The sequence below is a fragment of the Panthera uncia genome, chromosome X, assembly GCF_023721935.1.
Source record: "Panthera uncia isolate 11264 chromosome X, Puncia_PCG_1.0, whole genome shotgun sequence".
Classification (NCBI taxonomy): Eukaryota; Metazoa; Chordata; class Mammalia; order Carnivora; family Felidae; genus Panthera; species Panthera uncia.
This window is the reverse complement of record NC_064817.1, coordinates 55857198-55872556: the sequence shown is the minus strand read 5'-3', so window position 1 is coordinate 55872556 and position 15359 is coordinate 55857198. Positions and strand designations below refer to the sequence as shown.

Here is a 15359-nt window from a genome sequence, read left to right as displayed (position 1 = left end):
GGTCGCTCACCTCAGTCAAACACCAAGATGGCTTGAGGATGTATTTCACAGGCAAACTCTGTAGGGTTTCTGAGTTCCGACAGATCCCGCCTTTTAGAGGAGGCACAGTGGACATGACCCAACGATCTTTGGGCAAAGTGAGAAACGGTGTGTGGGTGTAACGTTCCTGGGGTTTATGTTGAGGCAGGGAGAGGGAAGGAACAGAGCTGCGCAAGGCAGCTTTTGGGGCTGGGGAAGGGGGTTAGCTGGAGTCCAGAGCACGCCCTTCGCTTCCTCCAGGTGTTAAGGAAGGGCCTTGATCCGTCCCTCTGTTTGCTCCCCATCCTTAAGTCAGTAAGCCGGCTAGTCCGTCAACAAACAGAACTTTGTTCAAAGAGCAAATGCAGGGCACTTAGGGAAAAGTGTGTGGAAGGTAAGGGAAGGAAGGAAGAAAGAAAAAAAAATGAAAGAAGAAAAAAAGAAAAAGACCTTTAGGTCTTCAAATCCAATTAAGAAGATGGAACACATACGTAGTGAAAATGACTTCATGACATTCCCTCACCTCTTTTCTCTTAACATCAGGACTTTTTAAGAAAAGAGCAAGTTTTATAAACAATGTAAAATGAACAGCTGCTGAAAGGGGCCAAAAAAGAGAGTTTAGTAGAGGGAAAATCCGTGGCCTTCCCGTAAGAGGTGAGATGGGAGCTTGCTGGCCACAAGGAACATGAACATGAAGGAAACATGAATGTTTCCCTTAAACATTTGTAAGATAGTATCCCAACCTGAGAAATATGTGCTCTAAATGCAAAATGTTATTCCTGCTGGATGGAAATGATTATATAATCGTAATAAAATAACCTGGCATCATGGGAAGGCAGAAGGGATCCCCTCAAGCTCCGGGGCAAGCTCTTCCGACACGGCTGCCAGTTCTTGGCTTTTCTGCGGCGGGCTTCCTGAGGTGCACCTGGCCCCAAGGTCCGGATGGGCAAGCATATACCGCATCGCATCCCGCCAGCCTCCTTCCGCCGGGGGCTAACCACAAGAGAGAATCCCTAGAACCCAACTCCCGCTCAGGCCTTCGAGGGAAGCCGCCGCTGCCGAATAGGCCCTCCATGAGGCTCTGTCCGGAATGCAGGGACTTTAAGGGGAAAGGGACTCCCAGCCTCAGCCCTTCAACAAGATGGTGCGGCCCAGAGAGGGCAAAGAGGCTCGGAGAAAGCCCTGCAGAAAACTCAAAATACTGCCCGGCCAGCACGAGCCCTGTCCTCCTCTCCCCGGCCATTCCCTAGACCCATACCTCTCTTCCCACCCCCACCCCCCCAACGTCCTGAAGCCCGCTCTGGCCACCCGCTAGATTTAGGTCAAAAAACAGACACTAACAGCTCTCCCTAGCCTCAGCGAAATTGCTAAGTGGAATTTATTGGGCAAGTCCATGCAGGGCGGTGGGGAGAGACCATGTCCCGGGCACGGGCCACCCCCAGCTTTACAGGCGCAGGCGTCGGCCTGGGGCTCAAAGCTGAGGGTGCCCATGGCCTGGGCCCGCCGGCTGCACCCCGGGAACCGCGGGTGGTCCCCGGCGCTGTCCGACCCGCGGGGCCGCTAGGACTCCGTTCCCCAGCCGGCCCTTCGCTTTCACACGATCCGCGGTGACTGCACCAGCTTGAGCGCCTTTAAAGGGCCACACACGCCAGCAGCCGCTATAAAATGTTCCCAGCGGCACAGCTGCAGAAGGGGCACCGCTGAGCTGCCAAGAGGAGGCTCGCTCCGCCCGGCTGCCCGCCCGCAGCCTGCCTGCGAGGGGTCGTTCCCGGCGAGGAGGAAGAGGGCTGAGGAAGGCACAGCACCCGCTCTGGCCCTCAGTGAGTATCCAGTTCAGATTTTGCCACCAACTCGCCCACGAGCCAGGACATGTGCTAATAATGCCCTAAGCCGGTTATAAAGACGTGGAAATTGCGGGGGGGAGAGAAAAAAAGGGGGGAAAGGGTCTGTCCTTCCTGGGATTCCTAGCCGAGTCCAGCCTGCTGCCGTTTGCGTGTGCGTGAGGGCTATCCGGGCGGCAATGGGGGCTTGAGACCCGGGTCCCCGGCGCCGGGAAGGGACCGCGGAGGCCGCCACCACCCCGGAGTCAGGCGCCGAAGCTGCGGGCGGGCGGGCACGGGTGCGGGCCGGGGCTCCGTGGCGCGGCACTGTGCGGTGCGGCGGCGGCGCGGCGGCGCGGGCTTTACCCAGGCGCCCCGGGGTCGGGTGGCACTGAGCGCGACCGGCTCGCGGCGGCGGTGGCGGCGTGCGTGCCAGGGGCTGGGGGCTCCGCCGCTTCGCCCGCGGCTCACCGGGCTCCGCGCTTCCCTCTCTCCAGAGCAGGCGGCGTCGCAGAGGTAAGCCGGGCCGCCGGGCAGGGCGCTGGGCTGGTCGGTGGGGCCAGAGACTCCAGCGTAGCGGGTGTGGGGAGCGGGCGGCGGCCGGGCGGGCCGGGGGCCTCTGGGGGACTTGTTTTCTGTTTGAAAGCTGTTCTGCTGGGGGCGGAGGGGCCGCCGCCTGCCCACCAGCGAGCCTGTTCGCTCGCCAGCGCGCCCGCCTTCCGCCAGCCGGGCCGGGCGCCCGCTTCTCTCGGGGAGACCGCAGCACCTTTTCTCCCCGCGTCCGCGCTTTCTCCAGCTTGGCTTCCACCGACTTTGCTAATCGCCCAGACCGCATCTGGACGCTCCGGCTGTGGGGGTGCACAAAGCTCAGGTTTCCTTCGGGGACTGGAGACGAGAGGGGCTTTTTGGGGGACGAGTTCAGCGGAATTGCGGGATGGAAGTTAGCGAATTTGGGCAACTTGCCTCTTCTGCCCAGCCGACCTTTACTCTCCCCCACACGCACGCCCACACACCCACGCACACCCACGCACACACCCCTCTCCCTATAAACGAGGGCGGCTGGGCCGGGCCGTGCACTGAGTCCCTGCCTCACCGAGCGTCGGACTTGGAGTCAGACCGCCCTGGCTGCGAATCCCGGTTCCGCCACTTTCTAGCGCTGTGACCTTGGGCAAGTTACCGAACCTCTCCGAGCCTCTCTCACTCTTCTGGCAGCCGGCTTATAGCACTGATTACAGGCGGCTTGGCTAGGGGGTAGGCTCAGCCTGCGGCCGCGTCGGGTACTCAGCGGGCGCTCAGTAAGTGTTGATGAGGCGCGGGAGTGGCTGCCGGCGCCGAGTGCGCCCCCGCGCGCGGAAACACCGCGGGGACCCAAACTCGCTGCGGAGCCCAAGACCCCGCGCTTCTCCCCGCCCGCCCATCCAGTCTCTACAATCGTTTCGTGATACCACACTTGCAGGAGCCGACGCTCGGGGCCCTGGTGGCCTGGGTGCTCGCGCCCACCGCGCAGGGACGCTCCCAGCCGCCCCCAACTCCCGCAGCTCCACCTGGGATGCGGCGGGGAGGGCAGCCGAGCTGTCCGCAAACAACGGGCCTTTAGTTTTCAGGTGGCGAAACTGACTGGTCTGGTTAGAGCACGTCCAAGCCAAGCCGCAGTACTGTTTGGATTTCTAAATTTCTCCTGAGTGAGAAAATAGCAATCGAGATGGAGCCATCTGGTTCGTGCCATTTTAACTTTTGGTCCCCCAACAGGTCAAAGACTCAGCCCCCTACCTGCCTCTCCCTTCTCTCTTCTTCCTTTACCTTCCCCACCCCCATCGAGGCGGGAGGGGGCTGGCGGCCCAAGGGAAGATCCGTAGAGAAGGGAGGGAGGCGGGACTGGGAACTGGTGGCTGGGGCCTGCGACACCGGCGGGCGAGGAGGCACTTGTTGCTTCGGGTTATCCAGCCACCTCTTGCAGAGGTTTCGCAGTGGTCAGCCCGCAGCTTGGAGAGCAGCCTGGGACGTTTCCGCGCTGCCAAGTTTTGCCTTCGAATGGACTGGGTGGCAGAGTGGGGACAGAAACTGGGGGAAGCAGGGGCACGCATTCTGATCGAAATGGTATTGCCTCTTCAGACGGATTCAATAACACTTACTGAGCGCCTACTGAGCCCAGACCCAGGGCGGGTGGAGAGGTGGCGGGGATGGGAGGCCACAGATCCGAATGGAAACAGGGTCCCCCCCTAGGGGAGCTCCCAGCCTGAAGGGGGAGACATGGTAAAATGGTCTTCCCAAGAACTGATATCAGAACAGAGATACTTTTTTTTCTCGTTCTTCCCCCACCCCCTGCTTCTTCTTTCTCTCCCCTGTTTCTTGTTGTTGTTGTTAATGTTGTGTTTTCTTTTGGTGCGTTCCGGTGCCTAGCAGCATAAGGGAGGGAGGCTGGATAGGAACAGGGAACGATGGTCAAGCCCCCCCCCCCCCCCGCCCAGACATTTTTTCTTTGGATATGAAATTGCTTGATACCAAAGGTACTGGGCTCTTGAAGATGACATGGATTAGATTCCTTGTCTTGTGGTCGCTGGCTTGAAATATTCTCTTGTTGCCTCAGAGAAGAAACAGGGCTCCAATCAAGCAGCAGTGGCAAACCCAGAAGCTGATTTTCTCATGTTTTCTCCCCACCCCCTTCTTCCTTTCTCTATTTTTCTTGCCTCCTTCCCTGATAAGTAAGTGGCGATGATAAAGACAGGCAGTAAGCGGTCACTTTCTAGAAGTATCTGAACAGACTTCTAATGACCACTGGAGAGAGGGAGGTATGGAGAATTCAAACCTTGTTGGAAAGATTAGAGATACTTTTTAAGGTCCTGAAGAATCTTTGAGCTATGAGGTATTTGTAAATAGGAAATTCTACATCTCTAAGTCATCATGAAGGCTAGAATATATAGGGATTTAAAAAAAAAAAAAGCTTCTAGGAAGAAAACTTGAGATTTTCCAGAGATTTTTTTATTTTCTGGTTTGGGGGCATTCTTTTCCCCCTCATCCCCTTAATCCTTTGGCACTTGAGCTAGGGAATCATTTCTTTAGGAGCCATTTGAGTCATTTCAGGTATGATGACTTGGCCAGTGGTCAGGTGAGGCATGTGGGTAGAGGAGTATTAGATCCTGCTCCCAGAACCACAGCTACCTAATGGGAAAGCCATTTCTCTCCAGGAAGAATCATTCCCACCAGTCCCTGCAGATGGGTGTGGCTGGGCTCAGAGCAGATATCCTGGGAAAGTCCAGTGCTGCCAGGGTTGTCTTGGAGACATGGAGAAAATCGAGACATTTCTAGCTGCTCTCTGGCTGCCTTAGCGTCCCCGGACCACCCTGATCAGCCCAGGTTCTCTCAGACCCGTGCCCAAGGCAGGGCTTTGGAACCCCATGATGTTAGCTTTGGGGACGTATTCCTTCCCTGGGCCAAAGCATCCAGCTTTCCAGGTCTTCCTTTCCCACTCTTTCCCAATCCTGGTGGAAGTCTCAGGTCTCCAGCCTTGGACACCAGTGGCCCACTGAGAAAGTGTGCTACTTGCTCAGGGACATTCCTGCCCTCAGAATCAGAAGCTGTGCACCTCACACACATACTTGGGGCCCTGAAGTCACTTGTGTGAGGAAACAATAACGTGTGCCCCCCCCCCTTGGTGATGTGGGTAGCTTGCTGCCTGAGCAGGATATGGCTAAATCAAGCACCTTTCCTGTCTCAGGCCAATGTTCTAGCTTGATCTCCTCCCTGTGCTCAGGTGGTTTCTGGTCTTGGGTCTAACCCCGGTGCCATCCTTGGCTTGTAGCTGTGTGGAGTTGCCCTGCTTAGGACTTTGCTAGTGCTTTCTTGGTCAACGAAGACTTTGTCCTTATCCTCTCTTTTCCCTCACATACAGCACAAAAGTTCCAGCTGGCAGCATCATCTCCCACCAGTTTATCCAACTTCTGCCAAGGCTCTGAAATGCCAACCATGTCGAGGCCTGCACTTGATGTCAAGGGTGGCACCTCACCTGCGAAGGAGGTAACTGGTGCCATTTTGCAGATGGAGACCCTGAAGCATGGAAAGACAAACTGATCTGGGCCTGGTGATAGGCCCTCCTATGCATGGTGTCTAGTGTCCTGTAGCAGAGAGGAAAGAAACGGCAGGGATTTCTTTGGGGAGGCTGACAATAGCTGCTGCCTAAATGTGGTCAAATTGAACCCACCGAGGTGTTGGAAGATGGCAGATAAAGGGAACAGAGAAGTAGAGGCTCATAAGACCACTCCATTGCAAAGATTGCTGTGAGGCTGAGAAGAAAGCCAATGAGATGCCCTTTTCAGAATGGTGAAGTGAAAAAAAAAAATGGTGAAGTGAAGGAAGGGTCAGGGAGAGAGAGATGAAAGCCATGAACCCACTTAGGATGGTGGGTGCCCAGCACGGAGAACTTGGGTCTGAGCTCAGCGCTCAGAACCATGGTAGCAAAAGGATACTCAAGCTGGAAGACTAACCTTCCATGGGGCCTCCTTCTTCCCTCCCCACCACTAGCCCCAAAGGAAGTGCACATAGGGGCTTTCTGAGCCTGATGAATGGTGCTGGCAGAACCATTAACAGGGCTACCACGCTGTGCCTTTCTTTCTCTTCTAGGATGCCAACCAAGAGATGAGCTCTCTGACCTACTCTAACCTGGGAGTGAAAGACCGCAAAGCAGTGGCCATTCTGCACTACCCTGGGGTAGCCTCGAATGGAACCAAGGCCAGTGGGGCTCCCACTAGTTCCTCAGGATCTCCATCTCCAATAGACTCTCCTACCGCCACCCCTCCCACTAAACCCCCACCCTTCAACCTGCACCCTGCCCCTCATCTGCTGGCCAGTATGCAGCTGCAGAAACTCAATAGCCAGTATCATGGGATGGCTGCCGCCACTCCGGGCCAACCTGGGGAGGCAGGGCCCCTACAAAACTGGGGCTTTGCAGCTCAGGCGGGAGGGGCGGGGTCACTCTCTCCTTCTACTGGTGCCCAGAGCCCTGCTATCATCGACTCGGACCCAGTGGATGAGGAGGTGCTGATGTCGCTGGTGGTGGAACTGGGACTGGACCGGGCCAATGAGCTGCCAGAGCTGTGGCTGGGGCAGAATGAGTTTGACTTCACGGCGGACTTTCCATCTGGCTGCTGATGCCAACTGTCCTTAAAGATGGAGGAACGAAGCCACTGATTCTGTTGTAAATAAAAATAAAAGTTACTTACAAAGAGATGGGCTGGCTGGCAGTTTTCCTCATTGAGGTCTAAAGGCCTGTAGTGTGATCAGATGTTCCTTTTAGCAATTCATGGTGGGGTGGTGGGTGAATAGCTGGGAGGAAGGGGGAGGCTCAGAGGGGGCTGCTCACCAAATGCCTCCAGCCACTGCCACTGCCCTTATCCCTCCAGGAGCCTCATTGTCGTAAGACCCCAGGAAGGCTGTCCTATTCAAGGTTGAATACAGGGGGTGTGCCTGGGTGACACAGTTCGTCAAGCATCTGACTCTTGATCTTGACCCAGGTCATGATCTCAGGGTTTATGAGTTCGAGCCCTGCATCGGGCTCTACGCTGATGGCATGGAGCCTGCTTGAGATTCTGTCTCTCCTTCTCTCTGCCTCTCCCCAGCTTTTATGCTCTCTCTCTCTCTCTCTCAAAATAAAGAAACTTAAAAAAAAAAAGGTTGAATACAGGGGCTGGCTGGGGACGTTCTTAGATGTTAGACTAATTCAGACCCTTCCGCAGCCTCCTTACCACTTGCACATCCAAGTCAGAAGTGTTCTGGCCACATGGTACCCACCTTACAACTCTAAAAGCCACCCTACCCACTCTAGGCCCCAATCTTGACCCATTAAGGCCACCCCTTTGCCCTCTTGCCTATGGGCAATAGATAGGGCCTAAGAAGCATTTTATGACCTGGGAGCTAAGATTTCTCCGGAAAATTGTGAAAGTAGCAGACTCCCATGATTACAATCTGGGATTCTAGGTGCCTTCAAGTCTCCCTCCAAGTGTGGGACACTCACTGGTGTGCATGTCCTCCTAACTCCAGGCCTCCTGGCCTGTTTCTTTAGGCTGTTCCATTCACCTTAGAGATACAGATTAGGGCTGGGCCTGAGAAGTTCAACATTTGGGGATATAGCCCTTGCTCTTAGATTAACTGCCAAAGAGGCAGTGGCTTCAGAAGCATGTCATGTGACAAGACTGTAGAACTGAATTGGATCCTGGCCTTGGGGATGCCAGCCCCATCCTCATGTTGATCCAGTCCAAGAGCCCAGAGACTCCTACCCATATTTCAGACTCCCGGAGACGTTCTTCCTTGGATATTTTAACAACTAATCTTTCTCGGGACTAAGGTCAGACCTATCCCATACAAGTGCTTTCAAAGCGCTTCCCACTGGCTGAGGCAATGCATTGGGTTCAGCACTCCCTGAGCACCTGCTGTGGGCCACACACTCTGCTGGGCACTGGGAGCATGAATTAAAGTTACTACCTTCAAGGATGTTCACCACCCAGAAGGAGAAAGGCACCAACAAAGCACAACACAGTTATTTCCTAGAACACAAGGAAAATGCTATTTGATCCCAGAAAAGGAAACAGCTCCATCTGCCTGGGAAGTCTAGGGAAGGCTTCCTGGTATTGAACTGCCTCATTTGTTTCTTTGTATATCTCACAAGCAATAAATACATAGTATAATCTCCCTGTGAAAAGTAGAAACTTTACTTACCCATAAGGCTAAAGTACCCTTTGACCAACTCTCTCCCTCAACCCCGATCGCCTCCTGCCCTCCTTAGAGGTAGCAGCTGTTTGTTTACGGTATAATCTCACTGGCCTTGTTCGGTGCCTTTACACAAAGACATATCTATCCTTAGAAACCGTTGGGTTTTAAAATAAGACTAAGGTTGGGGCACCTGAGTGGTTCAGTTGGTTGAGCATCAGGCATCAGCTCAGGTCATGATCTTAGTTTATGAGTCGGAGCCCCACACCGGGCTCTCTGCTGTCAGCACAGAGCCCACTTCGGATACTCTGTCTCCCTCTCTCGGCCCCTCCCCTGCTCACGCTCTTTCAAAAATAAAGACTAAAGTGAGCCAAGGAAAGAATGAGTGGGGGAAAGCTGTTGTGCAGGTATAGGTTCCTGAAAGGGGCTGCGATGGCTAAGAAGTTCAGCATGTAAGGGTGCCTGGGTGGCTCAGTTAGGCAGTTAGGCGTCCAACTTTGGTTCAGGTCATGATTTCACAGTTCGTGGGTTGGAACCCTGCATTGGGCTCTCTGCTGACAGCTTGGAGCCTGTAGTCTGCTTTAGATTCTGTGTCTCCCTCTGCCCCTCCCCCGCTCATGCTCTGTCTCTCTCTCTCCCAAAAATAAACATTAAAAAAATTTTTTTAATTAAAAAAAAATTCAGCATGTAGAGTCACAGGGCTGGTATGAGTTTGGGAGGAGACAATGCAGAGGAGGTTTGCAAGAGGTAGAGCACACGGGGCTTTCTGAAAGGTCAGGTGAGGAGTGTGTCTTTATTCTTAGTACCACTAGCCCTGTGGCTGGTGAAGAATCTCAAAGTTTGTAGGAAAGCAAAGAATTAGCCAACTTTGCTTTTTAGGATGATCCCACTGAAGATGGATGGCTAGATTCATCTAAGGCTTCCAACAGAAAGACACGGGGTTCTGGGGGAACTGGTGAGGCAGGGGAAGGAAAACAAAGAGAGAACAGAAGCCTGGGAGAGCAGGGTGGGGTTGAGGGCTGGAGGTCCGTGTGCAGAGAAGAACAGAACGAGATTGGAGGAAGCAGGAAGAGAAGGGGAAGGAGAGAAGTTGAGGTCAACAGGTGTATTTCAGAATCTGGACAGCTCTAGGGCAGGGGTGGGCTCAGGAATGAGCTCTAAAGCAGAACAGCAGGATGTGGAGGGAATCTAGCCCCTAAAAGTCTGGAGGATTTGAGGTCCTTCCCCAGCCGGGGCCTTTAAAAACATGATTCTGACCAAACAAAATAGGTTAGCCATCTGGATCCAGCACATGGTCCCCAGCTTGCTACCCCTGACCTCTGTGAGCTCTTGAGCCTCCAGGATGCCAGCAGCCCTTGGGGTGGGAAGAAGCCCAAGCCAGAGGGCCAGTGCCTCTGTGAGAGGAAGGAGCTGCCTTGGATCCTGGAGGTAACAGGGGTGCAGTTGGGAAGCACACAGTGGCAGGGAATGGCCAGGGAGTCCCTAGAGCAGGCATGGTGGAGGAGGGACAATAGGAACTTGAACATGACAATCCTGTTTCCCAGTGGCAGGAGGCCAGAAGTGTGGCCAACTAAACAGCCTCCTCTCCAAAGGGCTTGCAGGGAGGAAGAGGCAGGGAGCATCCTTTAGGGAGAGCCAGGGCCCTCCTCAGGTGAGGAGGGGAAGGATGCGGTAGGGGGAGGGGCAGTAATTGTTTATTGCTGGAGAAGGGGGACGAGTGAGGGAATGTCAAGGGCACAGTACTGAAAGGCAGGGAAGCCTCTGCCCCTGCTCCACCATTTCATATTCAGGCCTTTCACAACACAACAAGACACATTTATTAGGTTACCAGAAGATTCCTGAAGCCAGCTCTAAGTCTTGCCCTGGGAGGCCAGGAAGCAAGGTTCCCAGATGCCCACAAATAAGGAACACTGTCCAGTCACAAGGAGCGGAAAGAGATGTGTGGCCATGAACACCTCCTGGGACCAGCAGCTGTGTTGCTCTCTAAGGACAAATTAGGGGCACTTGACAGGCTGCTGTCAAGGAACTCACAGTCTAGTGGTGGAGACAGCCATAGTCTTGAAGGATGAATTCGATTTCCATAAGGTAGTAATGCTGGCAGGGGACGGGGGGGGGGGGGGGGGGGTGGGGGGCAGGGGCATGGCCTTCAGGCACAGGGAGCAATTGGAGCACAAATAAAAAGATAAAATCAAAGCTTGGTGTAGACCAGAACCAAGCATTAAAAAGCCTAAGGCTCTTTCAGGAAGAGCAGGAAGTCCAATTTGACTTCCTTGAAGGTCAGAGGGATGAGAGAAGGTAAGTTAGTATCAGATCTTGCAATTGTTTCTACCTTATTCCAGAGGCAAGGGGAAAGCTATCATTCCACAAACTGGGACTGACTCCCTGCTGGGGACCAGGAGCACCCTGAGCCCTGGGAATACATGGCCAGCACATTGCCCTTGCTGTCATGAGGCTTGAAGTTTAGCAAGGAGATAGACAACAGTCAAATAATCACACAGATAATTAAAATTACAAACCATGAGACATTACAGGAAGAAAAGGTACCGGCACTATAAAAGAGTGTAATGGGGGCTTAATTTCAATTGCAGTATCGGGAAGGGCTTGTGGAGGTTTTGAATAAAGGAGTGTTGTGGTCAGAGCTGGCATGAGGAAAATGAATCAGGCTGTAGTGTGCATGACAGATTGGAATTATGGTGATGCTAGAAGGCTGTTACAGTGGTTGAGGCAAGAAGTGACAAAGACAGGAAATTAGTCTATGATAAAAAGGTAGCATTTCAATGGGGAGTTGTTGTTCAATGAGTTTCATTTTTGCACGGTAAGAAAGTTCTAGAAATCTATTGCACAACAATGTGAATAACTTAACACTACTGAACTATACATTTAAAAAGGGTTAATATGGGGGCACCTGGGTGACTCAGTCAGTTGAGCATCCAACTTAGCTCAGGTCGTGGTCTCATAGTTCGTGAGTTCAAGTCCCACATCACGCTCGCTGCTTGCTTTCAGGTCAGAGCCTGGAGCCTGCTTCGGATTTTGTGTCCCCCTCTCTTTCTCTGCCCCTCCTCCACGTGTGTTCTCTCTCTCTCTCTCTCTCTCTCTCTCAAAAATAAATAAATAAACATTTAAAAAATAAAGTTTAAAAAGGGTTAATATGATAAATTTTATGCCATATGCTTTTTACCACAATTTTTTTTGAAGACAGCATTTCAAAGTAGACAGGAAGTGGTGGACTATTCAATAAATGCCTTGGGACAACTAGATACACTACCTCACACTTTACACCAAAATGAACTCCAAATAGAGCAAAGATTTAAAATTTTTAAAAATGAAACTATACAAGTACTAGAAGAAAATGAGAGGATTTCAAAAGAAAATATTGAGATCAGGAGACCTTCCCAAGAATGACACAAAACCCAGAAACTATGGAAGAGACTGATACATTCATTCAACTACATTTTTAAACATTTTTTAAAAATGTTTATTATTTTTGAGAGAGAGAGAGAGAGAGAGAGAGTACAAGTGGGGGAGGGGCAGAGAGAGAAGGAGACACAGAATTTGAAGCAGGCTCCACCCAGGCGCCCCTCATCTACATTTTTTTTAAACTGTATGGCAAAAAAAATATCATTAAAAAGGCAAAATCATAAGGCATCTGGGTGGCTCAGCCAGTTAAGAGTCCAACTCTTGATTTCGGCTCAGGTCATGATCTCATGGTTCTGGAGATCCAGCTATGAGCGCAGAGCCTGCTTGGGATTCTCTCTCTCCCTCTCTCTCTGCCCCTCCCCGACTCATGCTCGCTCTCTTCAAAATAAATAAAAATAAACTTAAAAACAAGGAAAAATCAGAGGGTAAACAATAAGCTGGGGAACATATCTGCAACTCCTAGTGAATATTGAAAACAACTCTTACAAATCAATACCTCAAACACAGCAACTATATGAATGGAGGAAATAGTATTAACAAATAATATCAAAATGAAATATATAAAAAAAATTAAAATGGCTTTAAAACTTAGAAGATATGGGGTGCCTGGATGGCTCAGTTGGTTAAACATCCAACTTCAGCTCAGGTCATGATCTTTCATGAGTACTAGCCCCACGTCAGGCTCTATGTTGACAGCTCAGAGCCTACAGCCTGCTTCGGGTTCTGTGTCTCCCTCTGTCTGCCCCTCCCTTGTTCACGCTTTCTCCCTTTCTCTCAAAAATTAATAAAGCTTTTTAAAAATATTTTTTACAGAAAAACTTATCAGAAGATGCTCAGAACCACTCATACTAAAAGAAATGTATTTCAAAACTACACTAGGGGACTTCTGGTTCCAGAATGGGATGATATTGATTCACTTTCCCCTGCTCCTCTCCTTCCATTACAACTACCCTAGAAATGATTCAACAGACAATGATGAAAGTCTTCTGAAAACAGGAAAGAAGGTGGACTAGCTAGGAACTTCAGGACTTGAGGAACAATAATGTGGTGACTTTCTTCAGTTTTCTTTCTCCTTCTCCTTCTCTACCTCCTGCTCCTCCTCCTCTTTCTTTTGCTGGTATGAAAGAAAAAAAAAAATATATATATATATATATGTGTGCATGTGTGTGTGTGTGTGTATACATATATATTTTTTATTTTATTTATTTATGTAAGTAATTTCCACACCCAATATGGGGCTCAAACTCATGACCTCAACATCAAGAGTCTCATGCTCCTCTGACTAAGCCAGACATGTGCCCCAAGAATGTATTTTTTATTGAAGTATGGTTGACATACAAAATAATATTAGTTTCAGGTGTATAACATAGTGGTTTGACATCTTATACACATTACAAAATGGTCACCATAAGTCTAGTTATCATGCCTCTTCAGTTTTCCTTTTATCTTCTGTACATCCCTAGACTGGATGCCAAAGAAGCCTGCAGCCCCAAACCACCAATGCAATGGTCACACACACACACACACACACACACACACACACATTTTCACACACATGGACTGGAGACCTACTGGGAGGACCTAAGCCTGGCTCCACAGCCAAAGTCCCAGAAGGTGGTCCAGTCTGCTTACAGCCACAAAGCCCTGGGCGATCTCAATCCCCATTCCAGAACTGGCACACCCACAGGCAGCTTGTTTGCCTGCAGCAGTAGCAGGAACAAAGCCCTGTATCTCCCTACCCTCCACCCAGGGGGCATAGGAAACCCAGGCCCAGTGGCTTCAACAACCTTCCCCTCCCCCAGAAGATCACCCAGCAAAAAGCTAGCAGCTCTGGGAAGCACCTTCTGCCCCTGCAGACAGCCCCCGTGGAGATTAAGCAGAAGCCCCAGGGACAACAGAAAAATGAAGCAGACCAAAATAGGGGTTGGAAAACTAAACTGTCACTGGAACTACAACCCATAGAGGTATACCCGAACAAAAGTACTAAACCTAAACAAGGTACTGCCTGCTAAAGTAGAAGATGGAAACGGGATTAAGAGTCTTCTGGGGCGCCTGGGTAGCTCAGTCAAATGACCAACTCTTGATTTCAGCTCAGGTCATGATCTCATGGTTTGTGAGTTCGAGCCCTGCATTGGGCTCTGTGCTGATAGCGCGGAGCCTGCTTGGGATTCTCTGTCTCACTCTCTCTCTGCCCCTACCCTGCTCATTCACTTGAGCTCACGCTCTCTGTCACTCTCTGTCTCTCTCTCTCTCCCTCTCAAAAATAAATAAATAAACATTTAAAAAAAAAAAAAAAGAATCTCCTAACATGGGTGCCTGGGGGACTCGGTCAGTTGAGCATCCATCTCTTGATTTCAGCTCAGGTCATGATCCCAAGGTCATGGGATCGAGCACCACATTATACTCTGTGCTGAGTGTGGAACCTGCTTAAGATTCTCTCTGTCTCTCTGTCTCTGTCTCTGTCTCTCTCTCTCCCCCTCTGCCCCTCTCCCTTGCTCGTGCGCTCTCTCTTTTTCTAAAAAAATTAAAAAATTTAAAAAGAAAGTAAAAGAATGAAAAAAAGATGCATCATGTAAACATTAATTTTTCAAAAAACAGAAGTGATTATATTCGTATCAGACAAAGGAGACTTCAGAGCAAAGAAAATTACTAAGGACAAGGAGGGGCATCACATAATACTAAAAGGATCAATTCACCAAGAAACATAGCAATCCTAAATGTGAATGCACCAACAACAAAGCTTCAAAATACAGGAAGCAAACACAGAGTGCTGCAGGGCAAAATAGATCTGCAATTAAAGTTGCAAAGTTCAACATCTTCTCTCAGCAATTGACAGAACAACGAGACAAATTCAGCAAAGTTATAGAGGCTCTCAACAGCAACATTAACTGAGAGGATCTAATTGACATTTATAAAACACTTCATCCAATGACGGAAGAATACATACTCTTTTAAAATAACTTGTGGAACATTGGCCAAGGCAGGCCGTATTCTAGGTTATAAAACAAACTTTAAGAAATGTAAAAGAACTGAGGTGCTGCTGGGTTGGCTCAGTCGGTGAAGCATCCAAGTCTTGATCTCAGGTCAGGTCTTGATCTCAGGGTCACGAGTTTGAACCCCACATTGGGCTCCATGCTGGGTGTGAAACCTACTTAAAAACAAAAACAAAAACTGAATGAATGAATTAAAAACAAATGTAAAAGAACTGAAGTCATTACAGATTATGTTCTTGGCAATAATGGAATCAAACCAGAAGTCGACAAAATAAAGATAACAGGAGAATCTCCAAACACTTGGAAACTACAAAGCATACTTCTAAATAATCCCTGGTTCAGAAAACATTAAAAAAATTAAAAACAAATCAAAAAGGAAATTTAAATATATATATATACTATATATATATGT

The 15359-nt window shown here is 50.3% G+C and overlaps 1 protein-coding gene across 4 annotated transcripts; it reads left to right on the top strand.

Annotated features, from left to right (window-relative positions):
* Positions 1 to 1566: 1566 nt before the first annotated feature.
* Positions 1567 to 7061, top strand: CITED1 (Cbp/p300 interacting transactivator with Glu/Asp rich carboxy-terminal domain 1). 4 transcript variants are annotated; one of them, XM_049643974.1, is made up of 3 exons: positions 1567 to 1838; positions 5728 to 5852; positions 6456 to 7061. In XM_049643974.1, the coding sequence occupies exons 2-3, from the start codon at positions 5793 to 5795 to the stop codon at positions 6981 to 6983; spliced, it is 588 nt and encodes a 195-aa protein (XP_049499931.1). In that variant the 5' UTR covers positions 1567 to 1838; positions 5728 to 5792; the 3' UTR covers positions 6984 to 7061. The 4 variants fall into 4 exon arrangements, with proteins under 4 accessions (XP_049499931.1, XP_049499934.1, XP_049499932.1 ...); XM_049643977.1 differs by lacking the exon at positions 1567 to 1838 and adding an exon at positions 2262 to 2354; XM_049643975.1 differs by lacking the exon at positions 1567 to 1838 and adding an exon at positions 2929 to 3006.
* The last annotated feature ends 8298 nt before the right edge of the window (positions 7062 to 15359 follow it).